This window comes from Oncorhynchus tshawytscha, linkage group LG08 (assembly GCF_018296145.1).
Source record: "Oncorhynchus tshawytscha isolate Ot180627B linkage group LG08, Otsh_v2.0, whole genome shotgun sequence".
Lineage (NCBI taxonomy): Eukaryota > Metazoa > Chordata > Actinopteri > Salmoniformes > Salmonidae > Oncorhynchus > Oncorhynchus tshawytscha.
This window is the reverse complement of record NC_056436.1, coordinates 34,206,923-34,222,536: the sequence shown is the minus strand read 5'-3', so window position 1 is coordinate 34,222,536 and position 15,614 is coordinate 34,206,923. Positions and strand designations below refer to the sequence as shown.

General features: G+C 45.4%; 2 protein-coding genes across 11 annotated transcripts in view; one reads left to right on the top strand and one right to left on the bottom strand.

Moving 5' to 3' along the window:
- Positions 1 to 6,944, top strand: part of tfb1m (transcription factor B1, mitochondrial) — a 53,399-nt gene extending 46,455 nt beyond the window's left edge. For all 4 annotated transcript variants that reach the window (XM_024429899.2, XM_024429897.1, XM_024429898.2 and 1 more), the window contains exons 7-8: positions 5,039 to 5,166; positions 5,814 to 6,944. In XM_024429899.2, coding sequence (XP_024285667.1) covers positions 5,039 to 5,166; positions 5,814 to 6,060 — 375 coding nt within the window. In that variant the 3' untranslated portion in view covers positions 6,061 to 6,944. The remainder of the gene's footprint in view (positions 1 to 5,038; positions 5,167 to 5,813) is intronic.
- Positions 6,945 to 7,093: 149 nt separating this feature from the next.
- Positions 7,094 to 15,614, bottom strand: part of LOC112256576 (rho guanine nucleotide exchange factor TIAM2) — a 106,555-nt gene continuing 98,034 nt past the window's right edge. For all 7 annotated transcript variants that reach the window (XM_042325445.1, XM_024429907.2, XM_042325446.1 and 4 more), the window contains 4 exons: positions 11,218 to 11,320; positions 11,029 to 11,116; positions 10,649 to 10,794; positions 7,094 to 9,904 (listed from right to left, as the gene is read on the bottom strand). In XM_042325445.1, coding sequence (XP_042181379.1) covers positions 9,225 to 9,904; positions 10,649 to 10,794; positions 11,029 to 11,116; positions 11,218 to 11,320 — 1,017 coding nt within the window. In that variant the 3' untranslated portion in view covers positions 7,094 to 9,224. The remainder of the gene's footprint in view (positions 9,905 to 10,648; positions 10,795 to 11,028; positions 11,117 to 11,217; positions 11,321 to 15,614) is intronic.

Below are 15,614 nucleotides of genomic sequence, written 5' to 3'. Positions count from 1 at the left end.
CCATCTCCCACTACATGCAGCCTATTTGAGCAGGAGCATTTTCAAAGCACTGGCATGCAGTGTGGAGGAGGCAGCACGTGCATTTAAGATGGAAGTTTCTTGTGTGTTAAGGTTATCAGAGGAGGATTAATGGCAGGAGGGGATATATTACAGCAGAGCACCTAGTGAGGCCATGTAGCGGGCCGTCGTTCATAAATCACAAGGCAAAGTGAGTCGGACAAGCCTATTGGCTGAAACGCTGCTGCCTGTATAGTCTGAATATCGACATCCCCCTGCTCCTTTTAAATCATGAAGTGCGGAAAATAAATGGCCTAATTACTCCGGGAGAGTGAAATTAAAGCCATTCTTTTCTATTACCTCTCGAGACCAGATGGTGGTCTGATGCTGCATCACTCAGTGTGTGTGTGTTGCTAAAGGTACACTGCAGTACCAGGGTATGAGACTACACCTCACCCCAACATCCTAGCATGTTTGGGTAACCGGTGGAAGAATAGATTTTCCTAATGTCAGCCTCGTTCCGCCCAATTGATGCCGATGAGTCAATTTCTCATGAAGGCTCCTGTCACAAATACTATTTCCAGCCCCAGTGTATCACAAAGCAATGCAGCGCTTCTCCTCCCTGCCCTGAAAGTCTATTGTAACTGGTGTCCAAAACCTTCTCGTCTTCCTCCAACTCAGTTTCTTAAACTGAGTTGTGAGTTATGAGAATACATCTATAATCGCACACAATTTCTTCTTAATTTGGGTTGTTGGAGGACGATTTGGGTCACAGGAGGACAGTACATTTTTAAAATTCGGGTCCTGAGCTGAAAACGTTTAACCCCTGCTCTAACTTACAGTGCATCTGAAATTATATAGACCCTTTGACTTTTTTGGCGGGGGGGGGGATTTTGTTATTCTAAAATAGATCAAATATTTGTTTTCCCCCTCATCAATCTACACACAATACCCCATAATGAAAAAGCAAAAAGTTATTTTTTGCAAATGTATTTAAAACTGAAATCACATTTACATAAGTATTCAGACCCATTGAAGCACCTTTGGCAGCGATTACAGCCTCGAGTCTTATTGGGTATGACGCTACAAGCTTGGCACACCTGTATTTAGAGAGTTTCTCCCATTGTTCTCTGCAGATCCTCTCAAGCTCTGTCAGGTTGGATGGGGAGTGTCGCTGCACAGCTATTTTCAGGTCTCCAGAGATATTCAATCGGGTTCAAGTCCAGGCTCTGGCTGGACCACTCAAGGACATTCAGAGGCTTGTCCCGAAGCCACACCTGCGTTGTCTTGGCTGTGTGCTTAGGATCATTGTCCTGTTGGAAGGGGAACCTTCGCCCCAGTCTGAGGTCCTGAGTGCTCTGGACCAGGTTTTCATCAAGGATCTCTCTGTACTTTGCTCCGTTCATCTTTCCCTTGATCCTGACTAGTCTCCCAGTCCCAGTCCAAAGAGTTCAATCTTGGTTTCATCAGACCAGAGAATCTTGTTTCTCACGGTCTGAGAGTCCTTTTAGTTGCCTTTTGTCAAATTCCAAGTGGGCTTTTGTGCCGTTTACTGAAGAGTGGCTTCTGTCTGGCCACTCTACCATAAAGGCCTGATTGATGGAGTGCTACAGAGATGGTTGTCCTTCTGGATGGGTTTTCCATCTCCACAGAGGAACTCTGGAGCTCTGTCAGAGTGACCATCGGGTTCTTGGTCAACTCCCTGACCAAGGCCCTTCTCTCCCGTTTGCTCAGTTTGGCCGGGCAGCCAGCTCTAGGAAGAGTCTTGTTGGTTCCAAACTTCTTCCATTTAAGAATGATGGAGGCCACTGTGTTCTTGGGGACCTCCAGATCTGTCTCGACACAATCCTGTCTCGGAGCGCTACGGACAATTCCTTTGACCTCATTGCTTGGTTTTTGCTCTGACATGCACTGTCAACTGTGGGACCTTATATAAACAGGTGTGTGCATTTCCAAATCATGTCCAATCAATTGAATTTACCACGGGTAGACTCCAAGTTGTAGAAACATCTCCCAGGATGATTTTATATATTTCTATTTATTTAACTAGGCAAGTCAGTTAAGAACAAATTCTTATATACAATGACGGTCTACCCCGGCCAAACCCGGATGACTCTGGGTCAATTTTGCGCCACTCTATGGGACTCCCAATTACGGCTGGTTGTCTGGAATCAAACCAGGGTGTCTTGCACTGAGATGCAGTGCCTTAGACCGCTGCACCACTCGAGCCCTCAAATCAATGAATCAATGGAAACAGGTTGCACCAGAGCTCAATTTCGAGGTGTCTGTTTTTTTTTTTAATACATTTGCAAAAAAATCTAATAACTGTTTTTTGCTTTGTCAATATGGAGTATTGCGTGTAGATTGATGAGTAAAATGTTTAATTGAATCCATTTTAGAATTAGGCTGTAACGTAAGAAAATGTGTAAAAGGTCGATGGGACTGAATACTTTCCGAATGCACTGTATAGTGAAGTGAGCAGCCCAGGAGTTAGCTGTACTCTATAGTCTACAATATAGCTGGCTGCTCTGACAACTAGGCTCCAGTATAGCGGTGGTGTCCCATACCACTGCGGCAGGCAGGCAGCAACATACAGAGCTATAGATCAGATGAGATAGTAGATAGCTGTCCTGGTTTACAAGCCCAGCCAGACACTGCAGCACGCCACGGCATGGGAGGGACAGAATCTAAATGGCTCATTAGAAAGCCTCCATCACGTCCTTGGACCACTTTAGTTCTCCTCCCCCAATTATCCTGCCCCTCCCCTTCCCTAGCCCAGAATAACAAAGCAAGATCGAGTAGGGTGAGTCACAACCAACACAGACGCAGAGATGCTGCGGGAGGTTGTTCCTTGGGGCAGGTTGTCTCAACAGGAGAGCTGTGCTGTAAATGAAACGCCCCGGCACCCACATGCATGTGTGGTTTTTGTTTTCTATCCATCCACTCTGTACCATCTGCCTCACATTGTATCGTCCGTATCCCCTTTCACATACCTGTGTAAATATCTGTATGTGTCCAGACTGTATCCTTCTGGCACTGTCGTGGTGTCCTCGGCTGTATCAGGCTGCACCTCCTCTCCCCTCCCCGTGGACAGAGAAGTGAGCCAGGCTGGTCCCCAGAGTAGGTAGGTCAGTCAGTGGTCCCCTTGAGTGGCGCTCACACCAGAGAAATAAGGATATGACCAGGTGAAAGCAGGTAGGCTAAAGCGCTCCGCTCTGTTGCCCAGTGTCTCGCTGCCGTGTCATTGGTCTATAGCTCCACTCCTCAGACTGGCTGTGCTTCATGTCTGGCTCCCGATCTGCATTAGACCCCCCTGGAAGCCTCATGTAAGAGAGAGGGAGGAAGCTTTGCTTTCCTACGGCACATTCACAGATCCACCAAAAGAAGTGTTGCGAGTCTGAGCTCAATCCCTTTATTACGCTCAGACAGGCATAGAGCAAGTGAGGAAGAGGAGGAGTTTGTGAGGAAGAGAGTGGGAGTAGGACTAGGCACTGCAGAGTCTGGAACAATTACTTCAACAGTTTGTCATATCAGCTTAGCTATGACATGAGGATTGGGAGGGAGGCGGCTAGAGAGGGGAACCACAGCCAGGATTCCCACTGGCCCAGCGCTCCCCTTGGAAGATCTGTGTGCTGGGCTAACCCTGCCTGCTGTGTTCCCCTGTCTGGTTCCTCCATCCCTCTGAGGTTGAAGCTACAGTACAGCAAGCCGCTGGAACAATGGAGAGAAAGGCTAGGGATTAAGAAGTGCGTTTGAACGTGTCGCCTTGTGTCTTGTCAGGCTTACTGGTATTGAACGTCGCCGCTGAGTGGCAGCATAACAGGAAAAGGGCTTTTTCTGCTCTTTTGCACAGGTGTTACTGTGGCAACCGGAACTGGCTTGCCATCCATCGCACGCTGCATCACCTGTTTTTTTTTCATTTCCGTTTCCTCTCCACTCTCTTTCCCTCTCTCTATCTTCTGCCTCTCCTCCACTCTTTCCCTCTCTCTATCTTCTGCCTCTCCTCCACTCTTTCCCTCTCTCTATCTTCTGCCTCTCCTCCACTCTTTCCCTCTCTCCATCTTCTGCCTCTCCTCCACTCTTTCCCTCTCCATCTTCTGCCTCTCCTCCACTCTTTCCCTCTCTCCATCTTCTGCCTCTCCTCCACTCTTTCCCTCTCTCCAACTTCTGCCTCTCCTCCACTCTCTTTCCCTCTCTCCATCTTCTGCCTCTCCTCCACTCTCTTTCCCTCTCTCCATCTTCTGCCTCTCCTCCACTCTCTTTCCCTCTCCATCTTCTGCCTCTCCTCCACTCTCTTTCCCTCTCTCCATCTTCTGCCTCTCCTCCACTCTCTTTCCCTCTCCATCTTCTGCCTCTCCTCCACTCTCTTTCCCTCTCCATCTTCTGCCTCTCCTCCACTCTCTTTCCCTCTCCATCTTCTGCCTCTCCTCCACTCTCTTTCCCTCTCTCCATCTTCTGCCTCTCCTCCACTCTCTTTCCCTCTCTCCATCTTCTGCCTCTCCTCCACTCTCTTTCCCTCTCTCCATCTTCTGCCTCTCCTCCACTCTCTTTCCCTCTCTCCATCTTCTGCCTCTCCTCCACTCTCTTTCCCTCTCTCCATCTTCTGCCTCTCCTCCACTCTCTTTCCCTCTCTCCATCTTCTGCCTCTCCTCCACTCTCTTTCCCTCTCTCCATCTTCTGCCTCTCCTCCACTCTCTTTCCCTCTCTCCATCTTCTGCCTCTCCTCCACTCTCTTTCCCTCTCCATCTTCTGCCTCTCCTCCACTCTTTTCCCTCTCTCCATCTTCTGCCTCTCCTCCCCTCTCTCCATCTTCTGCCTCTCCTCCCCTCTCTCCATCTTCTGCCTCTCCTCCCCTCTCTCCATCTTCTGCCTCTCCTCCACTCTCTCCATCTTCTGCCTCTCCTCCCCTCTCTCCATCTTCTGCCTCTCCTCCCCTCTCTCCATCTTCTGCCTCTCCTCCACTCTTTCTGCCATAATGAGAGGATCATATTCAGTGTTGCATACAGATCTATTTGAACCCCTGCTGCTTGTGTGTATGTAGGTGGACGTGGGGGTGGTACACTTCACACCGCTGGCTCAGCCCCAGATCCAGCAGCCCTTTAAGCTGGTGGAGAAAGTAGTCAGGAACGTCTTCCAGTTCCGGAGGAAGCGCTGCCTCAAAGGAATCCAGTAAGCATTATTTCTACCTCCTCCCATTTCACACACTCCAAGTTCTCTCTCTTTGTTACGTTCCACATTAAGTCAACTCTGTTCATCCTTGACCAGCTCTATACAAAGCCGCTCATGGCTCTCTCACTCCTCCTCTCCCCTGCCGCCCCCATGCCTGTGAGGGGGCCCAGAGAACAAAAGAGAGCAGCAGTTCTGAGTCATTGGGGTGTCATAGGAAGACGAGGCATGATAAATGATGTACCTGCAGGGGGTGGAGAGACAGCTTGTGAATGAGCTCTCTGATGCTGAGCAAGCATCTGTACTGGGGATGTGGCTGTTTGGCTGTTCTGTATGCTAACTGTGAAAACCCGTGGCGTTGGTGAGGGCATCTGGGGCTATGTCTAGTCTATAGTCTGAGAACTGAATAGAGTTATCTACAGTACGGTCTGATGGATTCTTTACTGATTTTTTTTTTTTTTTTACACCCGTGTCTGCATATTTAATCACAATAACATTGTTTATTTGTGGCAGCATTTAGTTTGATTTAAATGAACTTGTCTGTTTTTTTATTTAGAAAATGATTGGTTGTAAACTCAGCAGATTCCTTCTGGACCTGACTGTACCAATGAGTGGCTGTGATGCCACCTGAGACTGTGTTATTTTCCCAGAATGCTGTTCCCGGAGGCGCAACGGCCGGAGCTGGCGGAGGTAATGATGCGTGAGGCGGACGTGGACCCCACCCTGCGCCCCACGGAGCTCTCCATCCCTGACTTCAGAGCCCTGGCGGATGCCTACAGCCACCTCTGCTCTGAGAACCAGGGTCTCCTCACCTACGACTTCAGAGAGGAACTCCGACTCAAACACCTTCACAGACGCCCGGGCAGCTGCTCTAATGGTACTCAGCAGCCCGTCTGACAGAGAGGCGCTTAAAGGGCGGAGTGGAAGGAACGCCTAATAGTCTCCGTTAGTGACGAGAGAGACAACGCACTGCTCTTAGCGCTGACATTTCCACCTGGCACACGCATGCATTTTTAAACGCCATTTCACTGTAGTCCCGGAGGCGCTGGATGGGACCGTGAATCTTAGATGGGATAGAAGAGACGGACTGTGGTGGAAACAACAGGGGAGAACTGAACACTGGGCCGTGGCAGGAGAGGGAGAGACTATGGGCCTCAGTCCAAACTGGAACAGCTAACACACATACTAATCTAGAGCTCAGGCACTCCAATCCAGTTGTAAAGAAAGAATAGTGTGTGTGAAATTACCAGGAGATTTGTGGTAATCATTATGTACGTTCTTATATTTTACATATCTCAACTCTGATTCACATTTGGAGAGTGGAGTCACAGCCAGGGTCAGCCTAGAGCAATTAGGGTTACATGCCTTGCTCAAGGGCACAGCGGCAGATTTTCGATCGGCAACTCAAACTAGTGACCTTTCGGTTACCAACACTCTAGGCTACCTGGCGCTTCAAGCTCTCGTATATTATACCCTGGTTCTTACCTCGTCCTCTGGGAGATGGAGTCCGGAAACATTTTCAGGATGATTTAGAGAATGAGAACATGTTGACGTTATTCAGGCCATTCCACCTCCCTCACTAACTGGAGAGGAGGGACGTGCCGTTGGAAAGTTGTCAGCTCTTGGTGAGGCTATTAAAATCCTAAAAAGTGAGGACTCGGTGTGCCTTGTCATAAATAAAACGCTGGCCATCTGTGATGATAGTACAATAATGTTTCATTCATTTGTTTGTGCTGCACAATCCTCAGATGTGTACAAATAAATTTTGTTTTTGCACGTTTCTTCCTCCAACTCTGTCCTGCTTCTATGAATTATTATGTATCGTTGGTCCAATGTAGAGGACAAGGAGTCTTCATTTCTGACAGCTCAACAAGGGATGGAGCTGAAACAAACGTTCAATGAGATGAGCTTAAAGGCAGACTGAGGCAGCTTTGAAATGAAACAAGCGCTCTCGCAGATCACGTTTATTTACAAAACAGTTCCATAAGAAACAGGGGCTTTTCACATTCATTGGTACGCAAGTGTTAAAGTGGAGTCGAGGGCAAACAGTAGCTTCAATATGCAACGGCTGGAAAATAAAGTACCTTTACAAAAATATACCCAAACTACTTGTGGTACTGTATTTATTGCAAATGACAGCCGTATCTACCTGTAGAAATGTCAAGTATGTGTAAGAATATAAAAGATTCAAATTAACTTACAGTACAGCTATTCTGGACAAATATGTACACAAGTACATAGAAAAGAAACGTATGGGAGCTGCAAACAGGGCAAGTTGACAACGCATGGTTTCAATGAAATCATGCAGTTTTATTTGACAACGCCTGTACACACTGGAAGCTACGCTTTAGGACGACAACCATACGCATTCAATACACTGAAAATAAATCTAATTGGGAGAAAAAAACATTTTCTTCAATTCAAGCCTTAACCCCATATTTATTTTGCAGATCAATAAATAAACATTGCTTAAAAACAAACACAAATCCCATGATGTTTCAAATATAGGCAAACAGTGTACTTTAGTGCACGAAATACAGAGAGGCAGAGTCGCAATAAAATCTATGTCCATTCAATCCTGTTGATTCAGATGAAGGGCTTTGTTCAGTCTATTGATAAAGCATCACAGAATAAGCTTAGAAACATAAGCTTAATTGAACATATGCAACATTTACCCAGAATGCAGTCTTCGCTAACACGGGAACATTCCCTTTAAAAAGTTCAATCACGTAACGCTGAACTTCCGGCGATACAGATTGAACTAGAGCCCTAACTCCTACAGAAAGTCCGGAGTTAAAGTGAAGCTTTTAGGGTGAATCTCAAGTGGCATCCTCATCTCCTTTCCTCTGACTGATGAGAGCAAAGTCTATCCATCAAAATTATACTCACCTCTCCTATATCGAGGAGACGAGGGGAGGAAGCCAATTGAGATGGCCCCTTAGAAAAGGGGAGAGTGAGGCATATACAGTAGAGCGCTGGGTGGAGGCGGAGCTACGTTGTGCATCAGTGCTCGGCAGATTCATTGCCGTCATTATCAGGGACAGAGTCACCTCGTCTCTCTCTAGGGGGGAAACCAACTCATCTGTCCTTTTACACCTGTGCATAGCTAAGCAGGTGGGATCTGCCTTGGTCGTTCCACGTAATGCGTCCCTTTGATATTTTCAGTAGAAACTGTGCACCAATATTGTATTTTAAAAGCCTGTTGTATGAAATGAAGTACCCAACTTGGAACATTCAAAACATATGCATTTTGATGTGTACCATATATGACTTCTAGAAAGATGTTAACCTACTACATTTCTCCAAATTTCACCACCATTGTAAAGCCCTACTTATTTTGTTGCTTTGACAGTCATTTCTGAAGAGGATTAATTTAATGCGATTAGTGATTCATTTACATCTGTCCCTCATTTTAAGTTCGACCCTGTTACTTGAAGTGAACTCTCATTTTAATATGGTGAAACTACTCCTTTTTAAATACAGTACCAGTCAAAGGTTTACACAAATAAACACCTAATAGACAAATAAAAGTTTAAAAGCAGGTGAGCTAGTTGTACTATTTTGTGCCATTTTCTGGTGATTTGTGGTGGAAAACTGAGTGGGTCGAGCATAACACATTCAACGTGTTACTCAGACAGGCTAGACATTTTTTTTGTGAAGCTTGCATTAAATTGTCCCTCCCTGTTGCACACAGCATGCTTCCATTTCCCCAGTCACAAGGGGATTTATGTCTGATTTAAGATGAAATCCTCAACCCTGTTACTATATTTGGCACTTACTATACATTGTAGAACATGTGCTCTTCATGACAATGTTAAAATTAGGTGAAATAAAACACCCCCCCCCCCAAGTTATCCTACCCAAAAGGACTAATTTCATGGAACGACCAGCCTACTGTACGCACTCATAGGAACACAGTTTAACTTCAGAGCTGAGGCACAACAGAACCCTGTGATACCCTGGGACTAGGACAGAACCGGGATTGCCCATGCCCCGAGGCAGGGAGCAGGGGCTGGGCAGAGGTTTGGTCCTTCTTCCTCTCCTTGTGTCCATCCCTGACCCTACGAGGCGTTGGGGGCACTGCCAGTGTATGTGGTGTCTGAGGAGTCCGTAGGGTCGTAGAAACAGTCTTCGTTAACCACGGAGGTGAGGCTCTGCACACTGAACTCTCTCTCCAGTAGAGCGTTGAGGTCCATCGTTGCCACGTCTGTCTGGCTGTCCAGGGAACGGCTGTGTTCCCCTTGGCTATGCCGCAGGCTGCTGCTGCTTTTCCTCTTCACGGGGCAGATGTGGCCCTGAACCAGTTTGGGCGGGCTCTCCGGGGTGTCCACCTCTGCTCCCTCTGGCTGCACGCGGGGAGCCGGCGCCCGGGAGGACGCTGCTTCCTCCGACAGCCTCAGACGGAGAAACTGGGCCTCGATGGCGCTCGTCGGGGAGCTCCCTTGCCCCTCCTGCCGCCCCCCAGACTCACTGAACTCATCATCGTCCTCATCACTCAAGATGTCTGACTCCTTCACAGAGCTAGAGACAGAGGAGCGCTGGCTACCCAGGGAGCCCCGGGACCAGGCCTGTCGTGTCTTCGGCTGTGTGGGACCGTTGGCTGGGGGAGCGCCAGAGGTGCTGTGGGTGCCGCTGCTCAGGCTGCCCTCGTCAGAGTCAGGCTGGCCAGGTTTCAGTGTGCTGGTTGGTGAGGGGAGATCCGGCATGGGCTGCTTACACAGCCAGGAGACTCTGGTCGAATCTGGTGGGGGATGGAGGGGGGAGAATGAGAGAACTGCTAACTAAGCAATAAACTCACTCATATCTGGACAATGAGGGCTTATAATCTTTAAGTCAAGGTCATGTAATTTAAAGTTATACAACGTGTGGGTCTAATCCTGAATGCTGATTGGCTAAAACCGCATTCCAGCCAGTGTCTCTTTCACAAGTTACAACTGGCTAAATCTATGACTTTAAAATGCCTATTTACTCTGTTCCATCTGACTGCGAAATATAAAAAGCATCTAGACATTATCACATTTCTTTCAGACTAACATTAAGTTTTCAACTGCAGAGATTTGTATAGACCTTGCTGTCTGTCTCTCTGACATTTGCAACATTGTTTCAATATTCAAATTCTATCTCTAGCTGAACGACTGGGTCGCCTCTCTGGCAACCGAACCGATAAAACAAATGGCTTGGGTAGCAACCCTAGATTTGTGTTGGAACTATATCTTGTGGAACGATGAAATAGTATGATGAATTTATTCAAAGTAACTTTTTTAATGAAAATATGTCAATCAATATTTGAATATGTTGGTAACCCGTTGTATAAAGTGATGATGCCCTGGAAGCCGGTATTTGGAGGAGATATTGGCACAGTTTTCCAGCCCTCGACTAAACACCCGTGTCAATATATCCTCCAAACACCGGCTTTGAGGGCATCATCACTTAAATAGAAATCAAAGCAGTGATTTTTTTGGAACAGGGTAGGGATGGGACTCACCTATCCTGGCAGAGGAGGGCAGGGTGCTGCGTAGAGGCGTGAGGCGCTCCTTACACCCCCTCTCAGCCGGGCGCATGTTCCGCCTGACGTTCTCCCGGAGGATGGAACGGATAACCTTGATAATGTTGACTTTGCACTCTGGGACACTGGGAAGGAGACAGCGGGAATCTTTATATACCATACGCTGATAGAAAGGGGCTAATTCACTCAGTGAGTCTACAGTAGGGGGGCACTGTCCTGCTGGGGATCATTTCCCCCTGACACTCAATGGACCACTGATTGGCTAGAGAGTCCATGCACATCCCTGACCTTGTAGAAGGCAGTCAAGGATGAGAGCTATAGATCCATAGTCTCCAGTCGGAACTGCTGCTCTCTCTTACCTGCTACACAGCTGGAAGACAGTCTCTGGCCTTCCCTCCAGTTCAGACTTGGTATGTATCAGCTCCCAGATGCAGGTCGTCTCAGTTCCTAGGAGGAAGGGATTGGAGAAGTTCAAAAGACTGTGATCTCTTCTATAGTTAATGAGAGCCACGATGGTATGTGCATGTTTGTGTGTCTTGCTCTCTTACCTGTAGTGTTGCCTAGTCGGACCTGCAGTGCAGAGAGCGGGATGAGCCAGCGGAACTTGAAGGGGTCTAGGTCTCCATGGGAGTGCGCCAAGCGAGGGGCGGTCTGCACGCACACACACACACACACACACACGAGAGAGATGTTAGGCACTATTGACATCAAAAGGCATAAAAGCAGGGGTGAAGGTACATTTCTGATCAGCACGGGACATGCAAGTGCTCGCACAATGTAGTGTTTTTTATAGCCTAGGTGTAATCATAGAATTCGATATAGAGTCCCTGTTCATTTAATATCTGATGTCTGTGGGCCTAGTAGCCTGGGCCTAGTAAAGATTTGTCACATCACATTAACATGCAATGCCTTTTAACATAGGCGGTGTGTGGGTTTCATGTTCAGGAAGCACATTTTCACCATAAAAATGCACCTTTAGAACAAAGCATTTCATGCATCCTGGCATTTGCAGACGTATGTAAGATATCACATTAGGAAAAATAGGCTGATTGGATAGTCATAATTTAGGCTAATAATATACACAGTGTACAAAACATTAGGAACACCTTCCACCTTCTTAAAAATGTCATGGCATGGACTCGACAAGGTGTCGAAAGTATTCCACAGGGATTATGGTTGAATATTGTCCCGGTATTTTTCAAATGTTCCATCCTGAGAATAAATCACTTTTCTCCCGGGTAACCTGGTATTTTCCATCAAAACTAGATGTGTCATTCAAAAGCCTTATAAAGCATAGAAATAGTCGTGACTGGATTTGATTAGAGCTTTGATTGAAAATCAAGCCTGATGTGCCCTACATTAAAGACATTTCATGAGCCCAAGCCAGAAAACACATATATGATATAGGCTACTGGACATTACACACAACAGAAAAACAGAAAAGCCCTTAGATGTAGCTAGCTGTATGCTCTTTTGGGTAAATACATGAAACTGGCTCCAGTAGGCTAATCTTTTTGAGTGTGAATTGTGTTACTGTACTGTATTATACTGTATTATAATGGACTGGAATTACACACATCTTTCAAACCACACGGCCTACAAAGTTACAAGTATAGGCTAGCAAATGCCATTTTTATTTTTTAAACATAATAAGTCCTATTTGTATAATTAGTAGACTGACGCATATATACCTTTAATAACATTAGGGGAATAGTATGAGCCTACCTCTATCTATTGTTGCTTAATTCAAAGATTAAAGATTGAATTGTTATGGCTCTGAATAAATAACTGCTATAGCCTTCCGCCATCGCGTGTCCGCTCGTCTTTCAAGCTACCAGTGAGTTCTATTTGCTGCTGTATTTAACATTTAGCAAACAAGAGCTTGAGTCTCTCTTTGAATAGTCTATTGGTATAAGAAATTATATGAAAAATAAATGTCTAGTCTAGCTTTTCCTGCATGGGACTCCAAGAGCTAAGGAGCGTTTTTTAAGGAGAGAGGCCAGTGGAGCACAGGTGCTTGCTTATTGCGCAAGAGACAGAGGCTACAAGTTAGAAGCGCATTATGCATAACCCATAAATTCATTAGCTAAGTATAAGGCTAATACTGCATTTAATTTATTGCCTGAAAGAGGTAGGACATCTAAATATTGGGCTACATGTCAATCTAGAACAGGATTATCTATTTTGGATGTCATTTGAATGGAGTTGATGGAGAAAGACAGAGTGCTGATTTAAAGCAACAATATTGGATTGATGGGCTTTTTTAAAGCTCTGCAGCTGCAATTTAAAAAAATCTTTACAATTAAAAAACAAGGTGACCCCCTAAAGCCAGATGGAGATGGGTAAATTAGACACTCATTTGGTCTTTATATTACTGTAAATGTAGGCCTTTCTGTCACAAGAAAAAGTTACCATGAGATGATAGGTCTATATGCATTGTGAACTGTACTCCATACTGAGATGGGCTGTCTGTCCCCACCCTGAGCGTTGATGATTTATCATGCCGAGGCCGTAGAGAAGCCAGGTTTAGACACAGCATATAATTTAACAGTTCCATTTCATGCCATGCTGATCATATAAATCATTTATTTTAAATTTACCGGTTTCTCGCAGTTATTTATCCTGAGAAAATGGAGTCGTTTTGGGCCATTAATCCTGGTAAATCTCAGTAACCGGGTTCCCGCCATTCAACCCTAAGAAGGATGCTGGCCCATGTTGACTCCAATGCTTCCCACAGTTGTGTTAAATTGGCTGGTAGTAAATCTCTACTTCGATTAGCTAGTTCCATCTCATCCCACAGATTCTCAATTGGATTGAGATCTGGTGACTGGACAGGCCAATGCAGGAAGCAGAATTCACTGTCATGTTCGTGGAACCATTCCTGTACAATCCTAGCCTTCTGGCATGGGGCTTTATCCTGCTGATGGATACACTGCTGCCATGAAGCGATGCACCTGATTGGCTATGATGTTCAGATATCTTGTGCCATTCAAACGTTGCTCCACTTTTATCAAGGGGCCCAATATGTGCCAAGAAAACACATCACACCATCACCAGCCTGCAATGTTGACAAGGCATTATGGATACATGTTCTGGTGTTTTTCTCCATCACCTAGTCCTCCCATCAGCGTGTGTCCGCAGGAACCAGGATTAATCAGACCAGGCAATGTTTTTCCAATTCTCCAGGTGTCCAGTGTTTTCATTCCTTAGCCACTGCAACTGCAGTTTTTTGCTGAAAGAAGTGGAACTCTAAGGTCATCGGCTGCCATACCCCATTTTTGTCAAGGTACGACGAGTTGTGCATTCTTTTATGGGTATTTGGGCACCAATGTTGTACTGGACTGTCAGTTGAACAACTGTAGCCCGTCTGTGCACAATGTGCGTCAGCCTCCTTTGTCCTCTTTCATCAATGACCTGTTTTCGACCACTGGCCTGTTGTTGGCTGGATGTCCTTTGGGTAGTGGATCATTCTTGATACACACGGGAAACTGTTGAGTGTGAAAAACCCAGCAGCATTGCAGTTCTTGACACACAAACCGGTGTGCCTGGCACCTACTACCATACCCCGTTCAAAGGCACTTAAATCTTTTGTCTTGCCCCTTCACCATCTGAATGGCACGCATACACAATCCATGTCTAAATTGTCTCAAGGCTTAAAAATCCTTCTTTAACCCATCTCCTCCCCTTCATCTACACTGATCTGAAGTGGATTTAACAGGTGACATCAGATGAAAGCTATGATGCCTTATTGGATTCACTTGGCCAGTTTGTGTTCCTAATGTTTTGTACACGCCGTGTAATTGCAAGAAATACTGTTCAATGCAGTGCCTAGTGGTGTAGAGTAGGCCTAGGTTATATCAGATACATTTCTTCTCCTTATGTAGCTTTAAAAATAAGGTTCATGAAATCAATAACTTGCTAACATCAGATAGCATATTAACCATTTCTGAGACTCACTTAGACAATTCATTTGATGATACAGCAATAGCAATACAAGGATATAACATCTATAGAAGAGATAGAAAAGAAATGCTTGAGGAGTTGCTGTATATATTCAGAGCCATTTCCTTGTAATTTTTAAATTTTTATTTTACCTTTATTTTACTAGGCAAGTCAGTTAAGAACAAATTCTTATTTTCAATGATGGCCTAGGAACAGTTAACTGCCTGTTCAGGGGCAGAACGACAGATTTGTACCTTGTCAGCTCGGGAATTCGAACTTGCAACCTTTCGGTTACTAGTCCAACGCTCTAACCAATAGGCTACCCTGCCGCCCCGCCATGCTTAGAGAAGATCTAATACAAGTGTTATTGAAGTGTTGTGGTTGCAGTTTCACTTGGTACATCTAAAGCCTTTTCTTTTGGGGTGTTGCTATAGGCCACCAAGTGCTAACAATCAGTATCTAAATAATATGTGTGAGAAATGCTTGATAGTGTACAGTTGAAGTTGGAAGTTTACATACACCTTTGCCAAATACATTTAAACTTAGTTTTTCACAATTTCTGACATTTAATACGAGTAAAAATTCCCTGTCTTAGGTTAGCTAGGATCACCACTTTATTTTAAGAATGTGAAATGTCAGAATAATAGTAGAGAGAATTATTTATTTCAGCTTTTATTTATTTCATCACATTCCCAGTAGGCCAGAAGTTTACATACACTCAATTAGTATTTGGTAGCATTTCCTGTAAATTGTTTAACTTGGGTCAAATGTTTCACGTAGCCTTCCACAAGCTTTCCATAATAATTTGGGTGAATTTTGGCCCATTCCTCCTGACAGAACTGGTGTAACTGAGTCAGGTTTGTAGGCCTCCTTGCTCGCACACACTTTTTCAGTTCTGCCCACAAATTTTCTATAGGATTGAGGTCAGGGCTTTGTGATGGCCACTCCAATACCTTTACTTTGTTTTCCTTAAGCCATTTTGCTACAACTTTGGAAGTATGCT